Source organism: Lepisma saccharinum, chromosome 21 (assembly GCF_977018435.1).
Source record: "Lepisma saccharinum chromosome 21, izLepSacc3.1, whole genome shotgun sequence".
In the NCBI taxonomy this organism is placed as follows: Eukaryota; Metazoa; Arthropoda; class Insecta; order Zygentoma; family Lepismatidae; genus Lepisma; species Lepisma saccharinum.
In genome coordinates, this window is record NC_139249.1 from 38,582,459 (window position 1) to 38,603,109 (window position 20,651).

The 20,651-nt window shown below is 37.3% G+C and overlaps 1 protein-coding gene across 1 annotated transcript in view; it reads left to right on the forward strand.

The window, feature by feature from the left end:
- Positions 1–2,470: 2,470 nt before the first annotated feature.
- LOC146004059 (uncharacterized) overlaps positions 2,471–20,651 on the forward strand; it is a 35,163-nt gene continuing 16,982 nt past the window's right edge. Inside the window, exons 1-4 of the mRNA XM_083142672.1 lie at positions 2,471–2,603; positions 8,269–8,383; positions 12,635–12,712; positions 13,332–13,385. Of these exons, the coding sequence (XP_082998798.1) occupies positions 2,529–2,603; positions 8,269–8,383; positions 12,635–12,712; positions 13,332–13,385 (322 nt within the window). The 5' untranslated portion in view covers positions 2,471–2,528. The remainder of the gene's footprint in view (positions 2,604–8,268; positions 8,384–12,634; positions 12,713–13,331; positions 13,386–20,651) is intronic.

Consider the following 20,651-nt stretch of genomic DNA (forward strand, 5'->3'; position numbering starts at 1 on the left):
GTTAATGTACCAATCATTTATAGATAGCAGGCTACATACGCCAATACTGAAATAGACTCAATGTGTACAAGAAAAGTGGTATTAGACATTCGTAACTTAAGTGTTTAACATTATTGAAATCTAAATTTCACTCATTGTTAACCCTTTATCTTTATCGTAATAAACATAGCATATTCTGCATCCTAAGTGATAGTGGGGACAAAAACAACACAGTTTCACACACTGTTGTGTCGAGAAGAGCATATTCCATTGTTTGAACTACTTCATATAATTGCTATGAATACTCAAATATACAAAAATATCACAAGAACAAGAATTTCACATAAAGGCATGTGCTAATAGCAGTGATGAGCCGTAGACTATAAGTTTACGTCTACATGCGTTGTCTACACGTAATCTACGCGTAGATTACATTGGGTTATAGTTTACATAGACTACGTAGACAATCTAAAGTGCATTAAAATTAATTTTCAAGGGTTTCATAAAAATAAAGTGACATTTTTCAACTATATTGGTTCCTAACAAACTGAAAAGAATCCTATTTACAACAAAATTTCTCTTCTCTTCTCTCATCAACTGTGGAAGAAGATAAATAGTATACAAAAGAAACAACAGATGGCAGTCGTGAGGCAAAATTAGTCTTTTCCCATAAAACACTTGAATATTTTCTATATTAGGTTTCTTCCAAGGTGAGAAATTGTTCGAATTTAGAAGAAAGAGTATGATAAGTTCTCTTCACACATCAGCAACTGATACGCAGTATAATTTTCTTTTAATTCCACGGCGCCCTTTGCTAAGTTATCACCTTTCGCCATGTTTACATAGATTACGTAATCTACGTGTATAAAATAGTCTACGTGTAGAATGTAGACTATCGTTGTTTACGCGTAGACGCACATCACTGGCTAATAGTAAATCTAGTATATAATGAGAAATGTTCACCATACATTTTGTTAACTCGATTGTATTCTTCAGGTTACAGGATTGCATATGAGTGAAACGTATTATGTGAGCAACTTTAGTGTAATTACGGGACAAAATCTAATAGTTCCACATGTACTGTTAAGTCAGGTAAATGTGAAATATATTTGCTACACATACAAACAATATGTAGTTTTTCAATTATACCATCAATGAGATCTAGATGCTGTATGAGAATGTATAAGTTAATAAAGCATATCGAAAACACACGTTGTAAATCGATTTATCTAAAATTTATTGAAATTGCAAAGCAATTTACTTTATATTAGTAGAATGTCCAGAATCACAGTAATTATTCATTTTATGTTCGTATTAAATTTCGGTCAACATTTACACATACAGTTAAATGTCTTGGTCCTCCCCGATGGCGTAGTGGTCGTCGCATTGTAATCAAGGGGTCCCGTGTTCGATACACGGTGGAGACACAAGTGGTTCGGATCCAACTTTAAACTGTAGGTCCAGTCTCGATCAGCCTTCCTGTGCATGAACTGGACTTAAAGCTCAAACTCAAAACACAAGTGTCTTTTAATTTCAGAACATATGCAATTGTCAGGGGTTCCGAGTTAGATCCCCGCTGAAGCGAAATTTCAGAGTGGTTCGGGTCCCACTTTGAACTGTAGGTCCAGTCTCAATTAGCCCCTCTTACCATAAAAGTGGACTCAAATTTTGCACATGAAATTATCTTAATTTCTAGTTAAATATCAAATGGGGGCACATAGTGGTTCGGATCCCACTTTAAACTGTAGGTCCAGTCACGATTAGCCTTACTGTGCATAAAGTGGACTTAAAACACCAACTGTTGTTATCAACAAAACACTACCGAACCGGAGAATATTCATCCGTTTTATGTTTCAATACAAAAGTTCAAGCTAATGACTGGACGTAGTTCTGAAATATCCCATCAGATGGCACTGTCAGGCATCAACGTGAAGAGACATCTGCGGCAAAAGTTCAAACTACGTGTGACATGGACTTGAAGTGCACAGTGAAGGCCACAGACCGTTTGAATTAGACTAGGAGAAAAGGATCTCCCATTATTATACAATTATATATTTTCAAATAAAGATAGGATAAAATAATTCAAGGATAGTTAAAAATGGCAAAAATAATCGGTATTCATTGTTTGTAATGTATTTTCCACACTAACCATACCGGAAAATTAACCTACAAAGGGTGAAATCGTCAATTTCACCTGCATAACATACAAATGTATAGAACTACATAATTATTTTTAAGAACGAAACGGCTGATGATGAAAGATTCTTTTTCATACATTTGTGTATATTTATCATTATTACTTGAGACTGCATACACAAGCAACAGAACTTCAGTACAACTTCAATAAATTGATTTTATATTGTAACAATGAGACAAGCTATCATTAGCATAAACAATGAACATCCATTGTTAACATGGTGTTTGTTGTAACACAGCGATTGTAACATTTCCATATTTGCAAAACATGTCATGTCTTGCGCGAAATGTTTTGTTCCAAACATGATTCACTTCCATCTCGTGTCTTTGAAAGACCTGCTCTTGGAGTCTAAATGTTGAACGAACTGTTCCTTCTTTCAGATTTTCTACTCATGAAACCTATATGCAGTTCACTACTTTATTTACAGGTAAGATCTATTGGTATTTCATTGTATAAGTTCTTAGCAACGGAAGTTTTGTTATTATATTCAGACTAAGATTGTATGGGCATATACAGTTTGGCACTGTCTCGTAAAGACCTGTGATTTCACCAGTAGAAGCTTCACTTGATGTGTCCAATGCAGCGGTTACCAGCATAGGCGTAGCTAGAACTTTATATTTGGGTGTGCACAAAAAAATGAGGTCTTGCACCTTTTTAATAGCATATTTTGCAACACAATCACTTGGCTCTTTAACTGCACTGATGTTTGTAAAGGAATATAAATTCACTAAATGACAGTGTTGGAAATTTCTGAATATATGTAGTAGAAAAAATTGCATAGAAATAACACACACACAAAATGTTCATAAATGTTACAAACAAATACATCAAAAGAAACGTCATCTATAAGAAGAGACGTCTGTCAAGGGGTACAATGTTCTTAAACTCATCGATAACTTCATTTACATCAATAGACTAAGCTTTTTCCTGTTCCACAAATAGCAAGAGCAGGGCTTCCAATCTATCCTGCTTCTGAGTTGCTCTTAATTTAGTTTTAACTTGGGTAAGCTTGGAGAAAGCTCTCTCACACGTGCAGCTTGTGACAGGTATAGAAAAAAAGCGCTGCAGTACAGAGTAGAATGCAGTAAATATCTTCTTTCTCCAATGACAACAAAAAATCGAAAAACTATAGACACTCGTTTCATCAGCTATAATGCACACGTTTGTACCAAGTAATGACATTTTCAACTTCTTACAAACTGCCGCTTATTTTCTCTCTTATTGAAATATCTGTCTTTAATTCTCTTTGATAAAGCAGCCCATTAGGGTGTGCTAGGCACACCCGGCACACCCCGTAGCTACGCCTATGGTTACCAGTGTGTACGCGCTTAAGTCTCCAGAATTGGATATCACATAGCTGCTTTCTAGATAGGGGCTAGATAAACCATAAACTATTTACCGTTTCTAGTCTTCGTTTTAAAAGTTGTCCAAAGACATAAATGGTTATCGGAGGGCATTTAAAGGGGACTTTGGTTGTACTGCTTTATGTTTATTTTTTTTTCTATAGGGGCTATAACCCCATTCGCTACCCCCATGCATACGAAAGTGCGCATGCCCACTGTTCGCTAAGAGTGTCAGCTAAACTCTAAAAAATATATGCAACTGACTTCGGTTCCGGTATCCCTTTCTACACCCTCGATTTCAGGCACATTTAAAATATTTTCGTGAAAATATTTAGTTCCTCATAACAAACAGTGTTTGCAAATAGCGCGGAAGTTAATTTTTTAGATCTACGTGCTACGAAACTTACGTTTTTTATGAAATTAAAATTCCTTGCGTAACGTCAAAGACGTTTTTCAGAACTTCTATGATGACGAATGATGGATTCATGTCACAGGCGCAAGTCTGAAGATTTCGGATCATGGATTCATGTCACAGACACACGTCTGATTTTTTTCTTTTTCTTCTTATGATTGACTTGTGCAAATTGGAACATTTGCGATTGCGATATGTTATTTGTGTGATATATTATCGGATTGGACATTTCAGACATTGGATTTCATTTATGCGACTTCAGAAATTGGAATTAATTATTCCTTTTTGGCAACTGCAGGCCGTAAAGGGGAGGTTTTTTTTCCTAAATTACTTGTGGGATAGAATAATTTGCGACTTCTTATTTTTATGATGGGAAGGGAGTGGAGGGTGGTATTTTGTGGAAAAGGACAAGAAGGACTTTCATCGTAGGAGTTACTTCATATTTGGACTTACAAATTTAACTTCGACCCGCAATTCGGTGCCTAGCCTTGTTAAAAAGAGGTAAGTTACCTTCTAAGGTTTAATTTTAGCCTTCATTTTTTGTATCTTCATGTGTCAATGCGGAAACATTGAGAAATTGTGTTTGGGGCAGGTGACTCCGGCCAATTTCTAACATGCCTTTAAAAGGGACTCTATAGATAAAGGCGGGGCCGCGGTAGCGGTAGGGGGCGGTGAGTCAATTACCCCAGGGACGGAGCCCGGAATCGGTGGGAAATTTGGACTCAACAATTTCAAACGACAAAATCTTAACTTTAAACGGCTGTACATTCGTAAATACTTCTTTCCGCGCTCCATTTTTTAATTCACAATTAGGATCACATAATCTTCATAATGAAAGAAAAAAATTGAAAATTCGAGGGTGTAGAATAGGGTACCCGACCCCTGACTTGTCCCCAAAAGTGACGTAACGTCTTAGTTGGTGTAACAAACCGGAAATCGAGCGTTAAAGGTGGTAGGTTATGTTCGACAGCCAAATGGTGTAACAAGACACCAAAGATGATTCTAAACAATACCAATTCCCTATTAACACCAAAAGTAGTGTGTCAAATCAGTTGCATATTTCTTAGAGCGAGGAAAAGGTTAACTAACAGAGCAAATTTCTAAATGTAAAATAATAATAATAATAAAAAAAACACTCCCTATAGTTTTACTGAAGGAATGTACAGAACGTGAGCAATCTTCCCCATACTCGGAGACAGGCAGTGAGGTGGTTTGAAGAAACTGCGGGGTTGCCACATCGCGTTTTCACAACTGGATTATTTCGAAATTCGAAAATTTACCACAATCTATCTTCTTCTGCAGTCCGTCTTCGTCATATACGTGAAAAATGGCATCAACATGTGCAGCTCTGATAGCAGTCTGTTGCCTTTTGGAGAAAGGATTGACGCTTACACTAGACAGCGCTGCATTGTAAACGGTATCACATTGTGTGGGGGTTTCTTGGTCCTCATTGGTTTAGTGTCCCCCATACGTATCTAGAACTGTATTTTGTGAGGGGTACAAATCCAAAACAAGTGTCTCACATGAAATAATAATAATAAGGTTTATTGGTTTGATTTTTGTTATTTAGCGTCGCTTTTCTGCCACTTTGGCAATCGCGACGATGAGGATGAGTGATGGTATCATGAAACTGATGAAGGGACATTCACAAGGAACACTCATGCCCAGGGCTGATTCGCACCGCTGGTATTATAGAGCAATAAAGTTCATAATTAATAGATTCATGAGATTAATACGAGGGTGAATGAAGCGGATGCCTGAAGAGGAAGGTGCTGCCGATGGTATTGGATGTCTTCCACATCGATGGCAGAGTGCAATGGACAATGCGGGAGATTATTTCGAAGGTTTGTCATATTCAGACAAGTTTTTGTAACATGTGCACATGCGTATGTCACAGGGTCAGACAGGTTTTTGTAACTTGCACATTAATACATGTGTATGTTACAGGGTTGCTTGGGTTTTCTTTCATGATTCCTACCAACAAAATATCCATAATGGATACTCCCTCAGATGTATATAACAAATTATTAAAACATCCTTCGATTGTCGAATTATTACTGGGTTACCATGACTTAATCCCCAACCCTCGTATATATAATATTAAAATATCAATTAATAATAATAATAATTGCTATCATCACATGTTGACATATTGCTATATGTACAGATAAAAGCTGATGTTTAGTTACGATATCAGCTGTCCTACCAAAGAAATAAATGCATTTTTTTTATGGGGTTAATTTTGAATACCAAAAAGGTTGTTAGGTAAAGCTGATGAAAGTAAAGTTCTTGATCATATTTTTTATGTGTGGCTTTATTAACAGTGATACGCATAAATTTTCACAGGCGATCCTCACCTTTACGTAATTTCTCCGGAAATAGATAAACTTTATGTGATACACAAGTAAACAAGTATTTTGCTTAGTTTGGACTCGGTCAGTCTTTTGGGGGTAAGGACCCTCCGGACCCCCTCTAAATACGTCCTTGCATACGCGGCAGCAACGGTGACGATTGGTATAGGGGCTATCCACGAGTAAACAAAAACATATCGAACGGCACAATCGATTGTCGAACTGTAGCACAACAACTTCCGGTTCACGGCGGCCAGGTAATTCAAGCGCGTACTTGTGGCATTTCTTCTCGTTTTGTATACCGGATGAAATGGATCATATAAAAGCAGTTGACGACGAGGAGAATAAGATAGATCAGGGCAAAGTAGAGGCCTTTGCATATCAATTGGATGAGCATATAGGAAGTAATACGGCTTTATTCCAGGATGAGATCCATTTGCTGATCGTCGTTTAATTGGCGATATTTGTAGCCTACATATTAAAAAGAAAGTAATTTTTCCTACAGAGCGAGAGCGCTTAAATGCATACATTTATGTTTTAAGTGAAAAAGTGCGAGATGTACGGACATATAAAAAACGGAAAAAGGAGCTTCTTTTCTTCAGTCAGGACGAGTCAGAGGGATGCGATAATGCACACTTGCTGGTTTCGTTCTCGTTTGAACGCAGAAATACAAAATGCTCATTGTTATTTTAAGTCAATTTTCTGCTATTTGTGTTAAACATGACGATGAAGATGAATAATAAACTGGAAAAATTAATGATGGGACAAACACAATGACACACCATTGCCTCACCATGATGTTCACACCTAGGACCTCTTCTCCATCAATGTTGATTTGATTGATTGAGTTGGTGTTTTAAGTCCACTTTGTGCACAGTGAGGCTAATCGGGACTGGACCTACAGTTTAAATTGGGATCCGAACCACTATATGCCTCCACCGGGAATCGAACCCGGAACCCCTTGATTACAAGGCGACGAGGCTACCACTGCGCCATCGGGGAGGCACTCTATCTATCAATGTTGAAAAGATTTCCATTGCAAAAGACGAAAATTAATAATAGTACCCGCACTTAATTTTCTGGTTACACAAAAAAAATATTTCCTCTGGTTGCACAAACATTTATTTCCTCTGGTTACACACACACAAAAAAAATCTGGTTACACAAAAATTTAATACAGTTCGTGTGTACTTCAAGAACTTAACGTGTAACCTATCTGGCCATGACCGAGCATCTTTTGAAAGGAAAAGTAATATTTTTGCTCATATCACTAAAACAGAGAAAAAATCGAGATTTGAATGATTTCTCTTCTACTTTTAATGAAGTGCAAGTGATGCGGGACGCAAAATTTTTGGTAGGGAAGGAAGCAGGACGGGGTATTTTTAAAGTCCTGACGTTCAAAACGGGAAAAATAATGTTATTTCCCGACTAAATTGGGAGATTATAGGAGCGGAAAATATTCAACATTACCCGATACTAAAAAAAAAAATATAATTATACACACAATTTCACCCTCGGGTGATGATTTATTTTGCATTTCTGGAATAAAAACTGCTAATTTCAATAAATTTCGGACATTTAGTGTAGGGAATAAACTACTTTTAAACTATCATTTTTTCCGAAGTCTGGATCGGAATGTATTTTTTTTTCGTTCCGTTGTCATTACTGCGCAGTCTACTCCTGCTAATGGTCTTCCAATTTTCACGCCTGATAGCTTCAATGCAATAATTTGGCGCCTAGATCTCGAGGAAATGGATGAAGAGAGATCCGTGAAAGATTATTTAGCCCTGATCGTAGTTTACATCCTCCTTGTACACACTCATTCGTTCCTTTCTTACATGACACAATCTCAGCTCCCTTTAGCAGCATGTTGTGAGCCTACGAACCGGAAGTTGTTGTGCTACAAGTATGGCGTCCGCGCGAAGGCACTTCCTTCCGGTGGATAGTCCCTATAGAAGCATCTACGCGCATTCTGTTATCTTGCAGGTGATCGTCTATCTCTGCGCTGGAAAGGCGAGCTTCTCCGAGAAGGAGCTGGAGGTTCAGAGCATGAGACCAAAACGCCTCAGCTTTCCCCGACCAACGGTTCCCGATTTGGGTGGTAGGTACACGCTAGAACTGTAACAGTATGCAACAGAAATATTTCCCATGTTTTCACTATACTTTATATCACAAATGGGTATGACTACCATTGTCAATATTTTATATCCCAACATACTCCTTCAACCATTGTCACAGCCTTCCTGCAAGACTCTTACCGTCAGGCTACCCGGCACATATTCTGTGAACTATTCTACTTGCTCTTCTATCAGTATCCCCAATGCATCTTCTTGATTTAATTACAACAATAATAATAGTTTGTTGTTACTTAACATAACAATGGCCAGATACAGCACCACATCCAATATTTCTCTTTCCCAACACTTCATCGTTTAAATTACGTACAACATTTTTTTTATCAGCCCACCAGTATATTGACTATTTTCTGAAATAATGAAACTTTGTCTAGTCCTATTTTTAAGAACCTTATAAACAAGAGCTGTCACGAAATAGTCACTATCAATCATTGATAAGAGCAATAATAATAATAATAAATAGGAGATAATTATTGTGTCTGTAGTTGAGCTTTACGTAACATCGCCAAGTCAAGTGTTTAATCACTTTAATTTTCGAAAACCCCAAAACGTTAATTATTTATTTACTTAATTGTTATATCTACTATGCATTTTAAAATGAACAAAAAAGACTAGTTTTATAACTACAGGGTGGTCCACGAATAAATAGCGCGGATCCACAGTAAACCATTTCAGGCTGGGGTTACTTTCTCGAGGCCCACTCTGTAGTATTGGATAGGTCACCTGGTATTCATTCATTGGAGCATAAAGAAAAGTTTCTGATGTGAAAAAAGTAAAAAAAATCATGTCCTATTTCATTAAAAAAGGATGATGCTTTAATGGAAAGAAGAGATATGAAAGAAGCCATTTATTTGATTTTTTGTATTTTTGCTACATATTATCCCCTTTTTGCCACTTTTGGCTCATCTAGGGCTCGGATAGTTATACACTAAAAAAATGCAAATATGCACTAAAAAGTGTAAAATATGCACTTAAATATGGACTTTAAAAACACGTTTAATTTATAAATACTGTATATTACAAACTATGAAAGATTACATGCCAGGCAATGAATATGCATTATTCTGAATGCTCATTCGCTACACAGATTTTCTTTCAATTAATATGATTCTGCGTTAAATGAAGCACAATACATTACAGATCAAGAGCTAAACATATCGGGTTTCGCTCGCAGGAATTAACCTACATGCGATAAGAAACTTGCACGCGGCATTTCCAGCTTACTGGATTGTTGAGGTGAGAGTGACGTATAATCCGCGCGTTTACTTCGTTAACCTCCAAGAACTGAAGAAATCCGCCGCTACGAACGCAGGTGGAGTTAAACAGCTGGCGAGTTGTTTCCGTCCAATCACACACAGCCAATGGGCGCAGCTGTCATTCTGCTCGTCTACCCCACGAGGAGTCTCAGTCACATGACTGCGGATACGCTGTTGCTGTCGTGTCAATGTGGAGATCTTTCTCCTATCGCAGCTGGAGAGTAGATGTGGCAACACTGTGCGTTGAAAGTGATTGTTATAGCTGATGAGCGCGCCCCGTCGACTCCAAAACCAGCCGGTCGTTAACGAACCTAGCGTGTTGACTATACTTGCCACATTTCATACAACCCAGGAAAAAGGAAAGAAGAAAGACAGAGAAAAGATAAAGAAAAGAGAAGAGAAGCGAGGAGAATAAAAATGAATACAGTATATGCTCGGTGTTGGTTGTGGGTACAAAAATATGCACAACATCAACTTATTTTCATACAAATATGCACCTCCATATGAAATATGCATTTTTAGTTAAAATCCTTAAATATGCAAAATGCATAATTATCCGAGCCCTACTAATCACATACAACGATGAGTGATGATTAGATGAAATTTGTGAATAGACACTCACAAAGAAAACCCATGGCCAGGCCGCGACTCGAATCCGGGAATTTTGGTGGCGAGAATTTCACTTCACGCTCTCGGCCAAAGAAAAAAAGTGATTGTAAATTAGACAAGGGAGTACGAGAGAGAGAGAAAGGGAAGGAGAGCAAGGGAAAGTGTGCAAGAGAGGAGGAGGAAGAATATAGGTAAAGAAGAGAGACGTAGAGAAAGCGAGTGAAGCATACGAAGAGAAATAAAAAGGAAAAGAAAGAGACAGACGGAGAGAGAGATAGAGAAAGAAAGAACGAATGAAAGAAAGAAGAAATAAGGCAGAAAGGAAGAGGAATAAGTATGCGAGAAACACTGTGACCGGGTGTAGATACAAACGAATGTGATATTCAACCAAATTGTACCGGATAATCTCACCTAGGAACAGCGTGTAGAAGGTAATTGGCGAAAGTATACTAGAACACACATGGACAGGCAAGACACTAATTCCACAAGAAATAACAGTCTGTGTTACAGAAGATTAATGTATTCATGCACTGAACACATATAGAAGTAACAGCTAACTTACACAGTAGATTACAAATGAAGAAATAACTATTTATAAACAAAATTCGCTACACGAAACATTTCACACACCCGTCTCTTCTCCGTCCTCCATTGGCACTCTCGAGTGTTGCCAGGTCCTATTCGAAATTATTTTCTGTTTTACATCTACAATATTACTAACACTAAGAAGTAGTATAACCTATCTGGTTATAACACAAGGAGAGAGAAAGATAGGAAGCAAAATAAAAAGCGAGAGACAGAGTGAGAGAGAGGGAGAGATAGGGGAAGGAAGAGAAATAGAGAAACAAGACAGAGACACAGAGAAATGGAAGTAAAATGAGAGTAAAGAAGAAATGAGACAATAACACTGGAAAGTGAACAAGAAGCAGGAAGATGCAAGGAAAGAAATAGAGAAAAGATAAATAAAAGAATACACGAATAAGTAACCAATTTTTTCTCATTTCTAGGGGTGAGTCAAGAGACACCCTGATCCTCCCTGCGGAGGCCGATGATGATATCCATTGCTGTATTTCCATTGTTCAAGTACTACGTTGTCAGACATAATTTTTGTTGCTTTGAGATAGAATCTGATAGTTCGTAAGACAGTAACAACGGAATAAATGTTGTCGCATTAAGATAGCGTTTAATAGCACCACGACTTCCAATTAACTGACGTATTCTTAGAGATATGAGCTGCTTATACCTAGGTAGTAATGGCATCACCTCTCGCAAGATAAGGAAACGGGAAGAGTATTCCGTTAATTAAAACTTATTTACTTAATACAGTAAAACCTGTCTATCCCGGAACATGATGGTTCCGAGCAATTTTTTCCGTCTTAACAGTTTTCCTTCTATACAGGGTTGACTTTAAATACAGTATAGAGCGCTGCAGGAAATAATGGAAAGACAGATTTACAGTTCACATTACTTATAATGTATAGTACTAATGCATGTACGTACATGAATAAATATGCGATACAGTCACAATAAGCATAGCAGAGATTTCAATTATGTAACTACACAACATGTTGATACACTTTTTACAGTATTGTAAGAAGGTACAATACGTTCTTATGTATCTTTTCGAACCCGGGACCCCTGGCGTCGTAGCGCGATGTGCATAGAGGAAAAAAGAAAGATGGAATAAGAGAGGTGAAGAAAGATTGAGATAAAAGTGAAGAAAAAAGAAAGAAACAAAGAGAGATAAGAAAAATAGAAAGATGACGAAAGAACAGAGGAGAAATAGACAAAGAAAGGTGGAGAAAGAGGGTAAGAGGTGAAAGAAAGAAACGGAATCGTAATAGCTATGAGTATTGTAGCGCATTCTTTCATATCGACAATGTTACCGATAAGCGAGTGGCAACAGAGGCGTGTTCCACTTACAGTATTGCATTGTTTTCTTGCGAGCGAAAAAAATAAAGGAAGAAATTTCCGTCTTACTGAGAATAAAAGCATCTCGTTGGTCTTTAAATGGTGTTCCGTTTCTGTGTTAAGGAGGTTTCCGCCTTAAGCAGGTCATTTTCAGGTGTAAAATCTGTTCTGGGGACTCTTTTCCGTATTTACAGGTTTCCTTCTTATATAGGTTCCGGGATATGCAGTTTTTACTGTACTACGTATACACTGAACATTTAGTTTGACCCAACGAACAATATTCTATCAAATGTGTTTTCCATACGAACATTTACTAACGATAAACTTCCAGTGTTATTTGTGACATTTTCTCATGGAGTTACACTTATGCTTCAAGAATTTGCATGATATTAGTTTTTGAAATGTCTAAATCTTTGAATGTATATATTTCTATATTTCTAGAAGTACAGTATATGCCACTATACGTAAACGCTGACGGAACGCAGCAACTTTATGGAATGCCACCTAGCGTGCAAAGAAGTAAGTAAAATCAGTTTGTGTGAATTATTTTCAATGACAAGAATTTGGCAAATATGTGTGTGTGTGTGTGTGTGTGTGTGTATGTATGTTAACACTGTTAAGCCTTGTTTCCATGTTAATAAAACATTTACATAGGCAAAATTTATTGTATAAAATATACACTAAAAACGTGACGTTTTCACCCTCTAACTGGGTCTTCTTCAGACGAAGATTCACAATAAATTCAATTGTGTATTATTATTGTACTTAGTTTTTCTGCCACTTTTGGTTAATCACTACAATGCATTCAGCTGTACCATCTATTTGGTACTGTTATTTACACTGTATATTTTATAATACCATTAAGCCTTGTTTCCATGATATGAAAAACTCAATATGCTGACCAAGGCAGAAATATATTTTATTATAAAACATAAACTAAACGTAACGTTTCAACCTTCTAACAAGGTCTTCTTCAGACTCTGTACCAGACTCTGTACCAAAACATTTGTACTTGGTACAGAGTCTGAAGAAGACCTTGCTAGAAGGTTGAAACGTTACGTTTAGTTTATGTTTTATAATAAAATAAATTTCTGCCTTGGTCAGCATATTGAGTTTTTGTGTATTTTACTTTACATAGGTGCGGTTGTAAATCCATATGGACTGTTCTCTGGTTTTGGAATGAAGCCCACAGGTATGTAATAGACAAGAATCTAATACAGGTTGTCCCAAAAAGTAGCTGTTTGCAAAATTTTGAAAATTTGAAGAAATAAAATAAAACAATGTTTTATTTGCTAACAGAATAACTGGCTGCTGTATGGTAAAAAGTCATGTTACGTAACAGAGCTGTGATCATTACACTAGAGGATGCCATATGCACCTTGACATGACGACATATGTGGTATACTTTAACCAGCAGAAATTCCAAATGATCACTACATCATAAAAATATGGCGAGAGGTTATAGCAATGGTTCCCAAAGTGTGCGCCGCGGCGCCCTGTGTTGCGGTGGCTGACATACAGGGGCACCGCGAAATGTTCCAATATTTTCACTGAAATGACACTTACTTGTCCCTCTACACGTGGTTTTAGAATCGGACCATCGGAATCTAGGACAATTGCGATGATTTTGACAGGGTGAAGGTCACTTTACAAATTAATGGTAGGCCAATTGCAACGATCAGAACCTAACCTAACTTAACCAAAGGCACCACAGAACTAATAATGCTGTAGAAGGTTGGAACAACAAAATAAATAGGTGGCTTGGAAGACCGCATCCAAAAATTCATGATGTTCTGGCCTGCCTCAAGAGCAGGGACGCCGACTTGTCAAAATTATTGGGGGGGCTATGATCACTGAAATAAATGAATGAATGACTCACTCCCTCCCTTTTTTAAAAATAAAAATTACGTCTTCGTATAGCAGATTTAAGCAGCTATTATATTCCTCATGCAAATGAAATGTAACATGTAAAACGTGTGTCTGCTCATTTGTTTTTTAGATAGCAATTAACATTCTGATTTAAAAGTAGGCTATGTATTTGCATTAAAAGGCCAACATAACAGTTTTATGCCGGCCTCGGTAGCCGAGCGTGTTGGGTGGTCGGCTCAACTCGCTTTGATCCGGAGGTCTCGGGTTCGAGTACCTGCGAGGACATGGGTGTGTTTTAATGTCCGTAACAGACTTGTAAATAAAGGACATGTGACGGGTGCAAAGAACCTTAGTGTTGACGTACCCATAAAATAGCGAATATTTACAATATTTAACAGTTTTATTTAATTATTTATATAAATGCTAACACAAATCGCAAGCAAATAGTTTTACTTTTTTGTTCTTGCTACAATATTTTATTTTTTAAATTAGTAGTGTAATTGAGGGTATTATAAACCCGAGAAAGTATGAGCCCCTCTCAGGCAGATTTGGCTTCACTTAAACCTAGCTCAACATGCCCATATGAGTTTTTTGCTCAAGTGTGGAACCCTGTCTAATCCAAGATTTTTGTAAAAATGCCCTCGGGAATTTCCTGTGAAAGTATGACCCCCCTCAGATTGATTTGCCTACACTTATAAGAGGCACTTCTGTAAGATTGTTGTCCATAAATTTGTTAAAAATATGCCCCTCATGATATTTTTTTTGGCTACACTTAAAACTAGCCCAAACGTATTAACACACACACACACACACCCACACACACACACACACACCCACACACCCACACCCACACCCACCCACATCCACCCACACACACACACACACATCTTCACACACACACACACACACATATTTATTTCCGGTTTAAGTTTAATTGGACACCAGGCCCAACTTGTGCAATATGCAGAGGCCTTCTAGAATTGCTCTGTGACTCTCTTATTTCTTACATCATAAACATATGATTTTTCACCTATGAGAATAACACTACATATGGTGTCTTCAGGGAGTGTATCGTGGAATTCACAGATAATTTTAATGTTTGTCCTGTCATTAATCACAACTTGTTTCCTTTTTGAGGTGTTGATGACAACATGGGTCTCTGTGCTTTGAATTCATCTGGTGTGTAATACATGTCAGTATTGCCCGAGCCTGGCTGATATTTCTACAGCACTGATGAGCAGGGATTTGGAACTGCATGTAAAACAAGACAGGAAATTTGTTACACTGATGAGAAGATCCTATTAAAAATTAAACTTGTTAGAATTGATTACTGACAAGAATAATAATTATGAAGAAACGCAGTCCCTATCTCTGACAGAGCAATGCTGTGATGAGGTACAGGCTTCAGAAAATTATACCCAAGCAGATTTCAACCTTGCCTCTTCCTGCATACAGACCCGAGCCTGGCTGATATTTCTACAGCACTGATGAGCAGGGATTTGGAACTGCATGCAAAACAAGACAGGAAATTTGTTACACTGATGAGAAGATCCTATTAAAAACTAAACTTGTTAGAATTATTTTCTTGCATCGATTATACAATTGTTAGAGCATATAATCATAGAACATGTGGCAGAGTGATGGCAATGTTGCAGAGAGAGACAAGATTGTAACAAGAGAGCCTGAAAAATACAGAAACATAAAATCAATAAAACATCTCATACATCCAGATTGTTGCAGGTTGTCATATCTTATAGAGGTTTGTTCAGAAAATTATACCCAAGCAGATTTCAAACAAATATCTTGCCTCTTCCTGCATACAGACCCGAGTCTGACTGATATTTCTACAGCACTGATGAGCAGGGATTTGGAACTGCATGCAAAACAAGACAGGAAATTTGTTACACTGATGAGAAGAGCCTATTATTGTAGAATTGATTACTGACAAAAATAATAATTGTGAAGAAACACAGTCCCTATCTCTGACAGAGTTATGCTGTGATGCTATTATTAGGTACAGGCTTCAAAAAATTATACCCAAGCAGATTTCAACTACAAATATCTTGCCTGTTCCTGCATAGAGACCCGAGCCTGGCTGATATTTCTACAGCACTGATGAGCAGGGATGGAACTGCATGTAAAACAAGACAAGAAATTTATTACACTGATGAGAAGAGCCTATTAAAAATTAAACTTATTAGAATTGATTACTGACAAGAATAATAATTATGAAGAAACACAATCCCTATCTCTGACAGAGCTATGCTGTAATAAGGTACAGGCTTCAGAAAATTATACCCAAGCAAATTTCAAACAAATATCTTGCCTCTTCCTGCACACAGACCCGAGCCATTTCTACAGCACTGATGAGCAGGGATTTGGAACTGCATGTAAAACAAGACAGGAAATTTGTTACACTGATGAGAAGATCCTATTAAAAATTAAACTTGTTAGAATTGATTACTGACAAGAATAATAATTATGAAGAAACACAGTCTATATTTCTGACAGAGCTATGCTGCTAGGTACAGCCTTCAGAAAATTAAACCCAAGCAGATTTCAACTACAAATATCTTGCCTGTTCCTACACACAGACCCGAGCCTGGCTGATATTTCTACCGCACTGATGGACAGGGATTTGGAACTACATGCAAAACAAGACAGGAAATTTGTTACACTGATGTGAAGAGCCTATTAAAAATTAAACTTGTTAGAATTGATGACTGACAAGAATAATAATTATGAAGAAACACAGTCCCTATCTCTGACAGAGCTATGCTGTGATGAGGTACAGGCTTCGGAAAATTATACCCAAGCAGATTTCAACCTTGCCTCTTCCTGCATACACACAGACCCGAGCCTGGCTGATATTTCTACAGCACTGATGAGCAGGGATTTGGAACTGCATGCAAAACAAGACAGGAAATTTGGCAGATATTATTATAGTGTTGGCTGCAGAGAGAAACAAGATTGTAACAAGAGAGACTGAAAAATACAGAAACATAACATCTCATACATCCAGATTGTTGCAGGTTGTCATATCTTATAGAGGTTTGTTCCGAATATAATTATATTTTATTGATTATGACTAATGTAATAATTATGAAGAAACACAGTCCCTATCTCTGACAGAGCTAAGCTGTGATGAGGTACAGGCTTCAGAAAATTATACCCAAGCAGATTTCAACCTTGCCTCTTCCTGCACACAGACCCGAGCCATTTCTACAGCACTGATGAGCAGGGATTTGGAACTGCATGCAAAACAAGACAGGAAATTTGGCAGATATTGTTATAGTGATGGCAATGTTGCAGAGAGAAACAAGATTGTAACAAGATAGACTGAAACATACAGAAACATAACATCTCATACATCCAGATTGTTGCAGGTTGTCATATCTTATAGAGGTTTGTTCTGAATATAATTATATTTTATTGGTTATGACTAATGTAATAATTATGAAGAAACACAATCCCTATCTCTGACAGAGCTGCACTGATGAGCAGGGATGGAACTGCATGTAAAACAAGACAGGAAATTTGGCAGATATTGTTATAGTGATGGCTGCAGAGAGAAACAAGATTGTAACAAGAGAGCCTGAAAAATACAGAAACAATAAAACATCTTATACATCCAGATTGTTGCAGGTTGTCATATCTTATACAGCTTTGTTCTGAATATAATTATATTTTATTGATTATGACTAATGTAATAATTATGAAGAAACACAGTCCCTATCTCTGACAGAGCTATGCTGTGATGAGGTACAGGCTTCAGAAAATTATACCCAAGCAGATTTCAACCTTGCCTTTTCCTGCATACACACAGACCCGAGCTATTTCTACAGCACTGATGAGCAGGGATTTGGAACTGCATGCAAAACAAGACAGGAAATTTGTTACACTGATGAGAAGAGCCTATTTAAAATTAAACTTGTTAGAATTGATTACTGACAAGAATAATAATTATGAAGAAACACAGTACCTATCTCTGACAGAGCTATGCTGTGATGAGGTACAGGTTTCAGAAAATTATACCCAAGCAGATTTCAAACAAATATCTTGCCTCTTCCTACATAGAGACCCGAGCCTGGCAGATATTTCTACAAGGCAGGGATTTGGAACTGCATGCAAAACAAGACAGGAAATTTGTAACACTGATGAGAAGATCCTATTAAAAATTAAACTTGTTAGAATTGATTACTGACAAGAATAATAATTATGAAGAAACACAGTCCCTATCTCTGACAGAGCTATGCTGTGATGCTATTATTAGGTACGGGCACCCAAGCAGATTTCAAACAAATATTTTGCCTCTTCCTGCATACAGACCCGAGCCTGGCTGATATTTGTACAGCACTGATGAGCAGGGATTTGGAACTGCATGTAAAACAAGACAGGAAATTTGTTACACTAATGAGAAGAGCCTATTAATAATTAAACTTGTTAGAATTGATTACTGACAATTATTGATTACAGATATGTTTGCATCGATTATACAATTGTTAGAGCATATAATCATAGAACATGTGGCAGAGTGATGGCAATGTTGCAGAGAGAAACAAGATTGTACAACAATCTGGATGTATAAGATGTTTTATTGTTTCTGTATTTTTCAGGCTCTCTTGTTACAATCTTGTTTCTCTCTGCAGCCATCACTATAACAATATCTGCCAAATTTCCTGTCTTGTTTTACATGCAGTTCCATCCCTGCTCATCAGTGCAGCTCTGTCAGAGATAGGGACTGTGTTTCTTCATAATTATTACATTAGTCATAATCAATAAAATATAATTATATTCAGAACAATCCTCTATAAGATATGACAACCTGCAACAATCTGGATGTATGAGATGTTATGTTTCTGTATTTTTCAGTCTCTCTTGTTACAATCTTCTTTCTCTCTGCAACATTGCCATCACTATAACAATATCTGCCAAATTTCCTGTCTTGTTTTGCATGCAGTTCCAAATCCCTGCTCATCAGTGCTGTAGAAATGGCTCGGGTCTGTGTGCAGGAAGAGGCTAGGTTGAAATCTGCTTGGGTATAATTTTCTGAAGCCTGTACCTCATCACAGCTTAGCTCTGTCAGAGATAGGGACTGTGTTTCTTCATAATTATTACATTAGTCATAATCAATAAAATATAATTATATTCGGAACAAACCTCTATAAGATATGACAACCTGCAACAATCTGGATGTATGAGATGTTATGTTTCTGTATTTTTCAGTCTCTCTTGTTACAATCTTGTTTCACTCTGCAGCCAACACTATAATAATATCTGCCAAATTTCCTGTCTTGTTTTGCATGCAGTTCCAAATCCCTGCTCATCAGTGCTGTAGAAATATCAGCCAGGCTCGGGTCTGTGTGTATGCAGGAAGAGGCAAGGTTGAAATCTGCTTGGGTATAATTTTCTGAAGCCTGTACCTCATCACAGCATAGCTCTGTCAGAGATAGGGACTGTGTTTCTTCATAATTATTATTCTTGTCAGTAATCAATTCTAACAAGTTTAATTTTTAATAGGCTCTTCACATCAGTGTAACAAATTTCCTGTCTTGTTTTGCATGTAGTTCCAAATCCCTGTTCATCAGTGCTGTAGAAATATCAGCCAGGCTCGGGTCTGTGTGTAGGAACAGGCAAGATATTTGTAGTTGAAATCTGCTTGGGTATAATTTTCTGAAGCCTGTACCTAGCAGCATAGCTCTGTCAGAAATATGGACTGTGTTTCTTCCTAATTATTATTCTTGTCAGTAATCAATTCTAACAAGTTTAATTTTTAATAGGATCTTCTCATCAGTGTAATAAATTTCCTGTCTTGTTTTACATGCAGTTCCAAATCCCTGCTCATCAGTGCTGTAGAAATGGCTCGGGTCTGAGTGCAGGAAGAGGCAAGATATTTGTTTGAAATTTGCTTGGGTATAATTTTCTGAAGCCTGTACCTTATTACAGCATAGCTCTGTCAGAGATAGGGATTGTGTTTCTTCATAATTATTATTCTTGTCAGTAATCAATTCTAATAAGTTTAATTTTTAATAGGCTCTTCTCATCAGTGTAATAAATTTCTTGTCTTGTTTTACATGCAGTTCCATCCCTGCTCATCAGTGCTGTGGAAATACCAGCCAGGCTCGGGTCTGTATGCAGGAAGAGGCAAGATATTTGTTTGAAATCTGCTTGGGTATAATTTTCTGAACAAACCTCTATAAGATATGACAACCTGCAACAATCTGGATGTATGAGATGTTTTATTGATTTTATGTTTCTGTATTTTTCAGGCTCTCTTGTTACAATCTTGTCTCTCTCTGCAACATTGCCATCACTCTGCCACATGTTCTATGATTATATGCTCTAACAATTGTATAATCGATGCAAGAAAATAATTCTAACAAGTTTAGTTTTTAATAGGATCTTCTCATCAGTGTAACAAATTTCCTGTCTTGTTTTGCATGCAGTTCCAAATCCCTGCTCATCAGTGCTGTAGAAATATCAGCCAGGCTCGGGTCTGTATGCAGGAAGAGGCAAGGTTGAAATCTGCTTGGGTATAATTTTCTGAAGCCTGTACCTCATCACAGCATTGCTCTGTCAGAGATAGGGA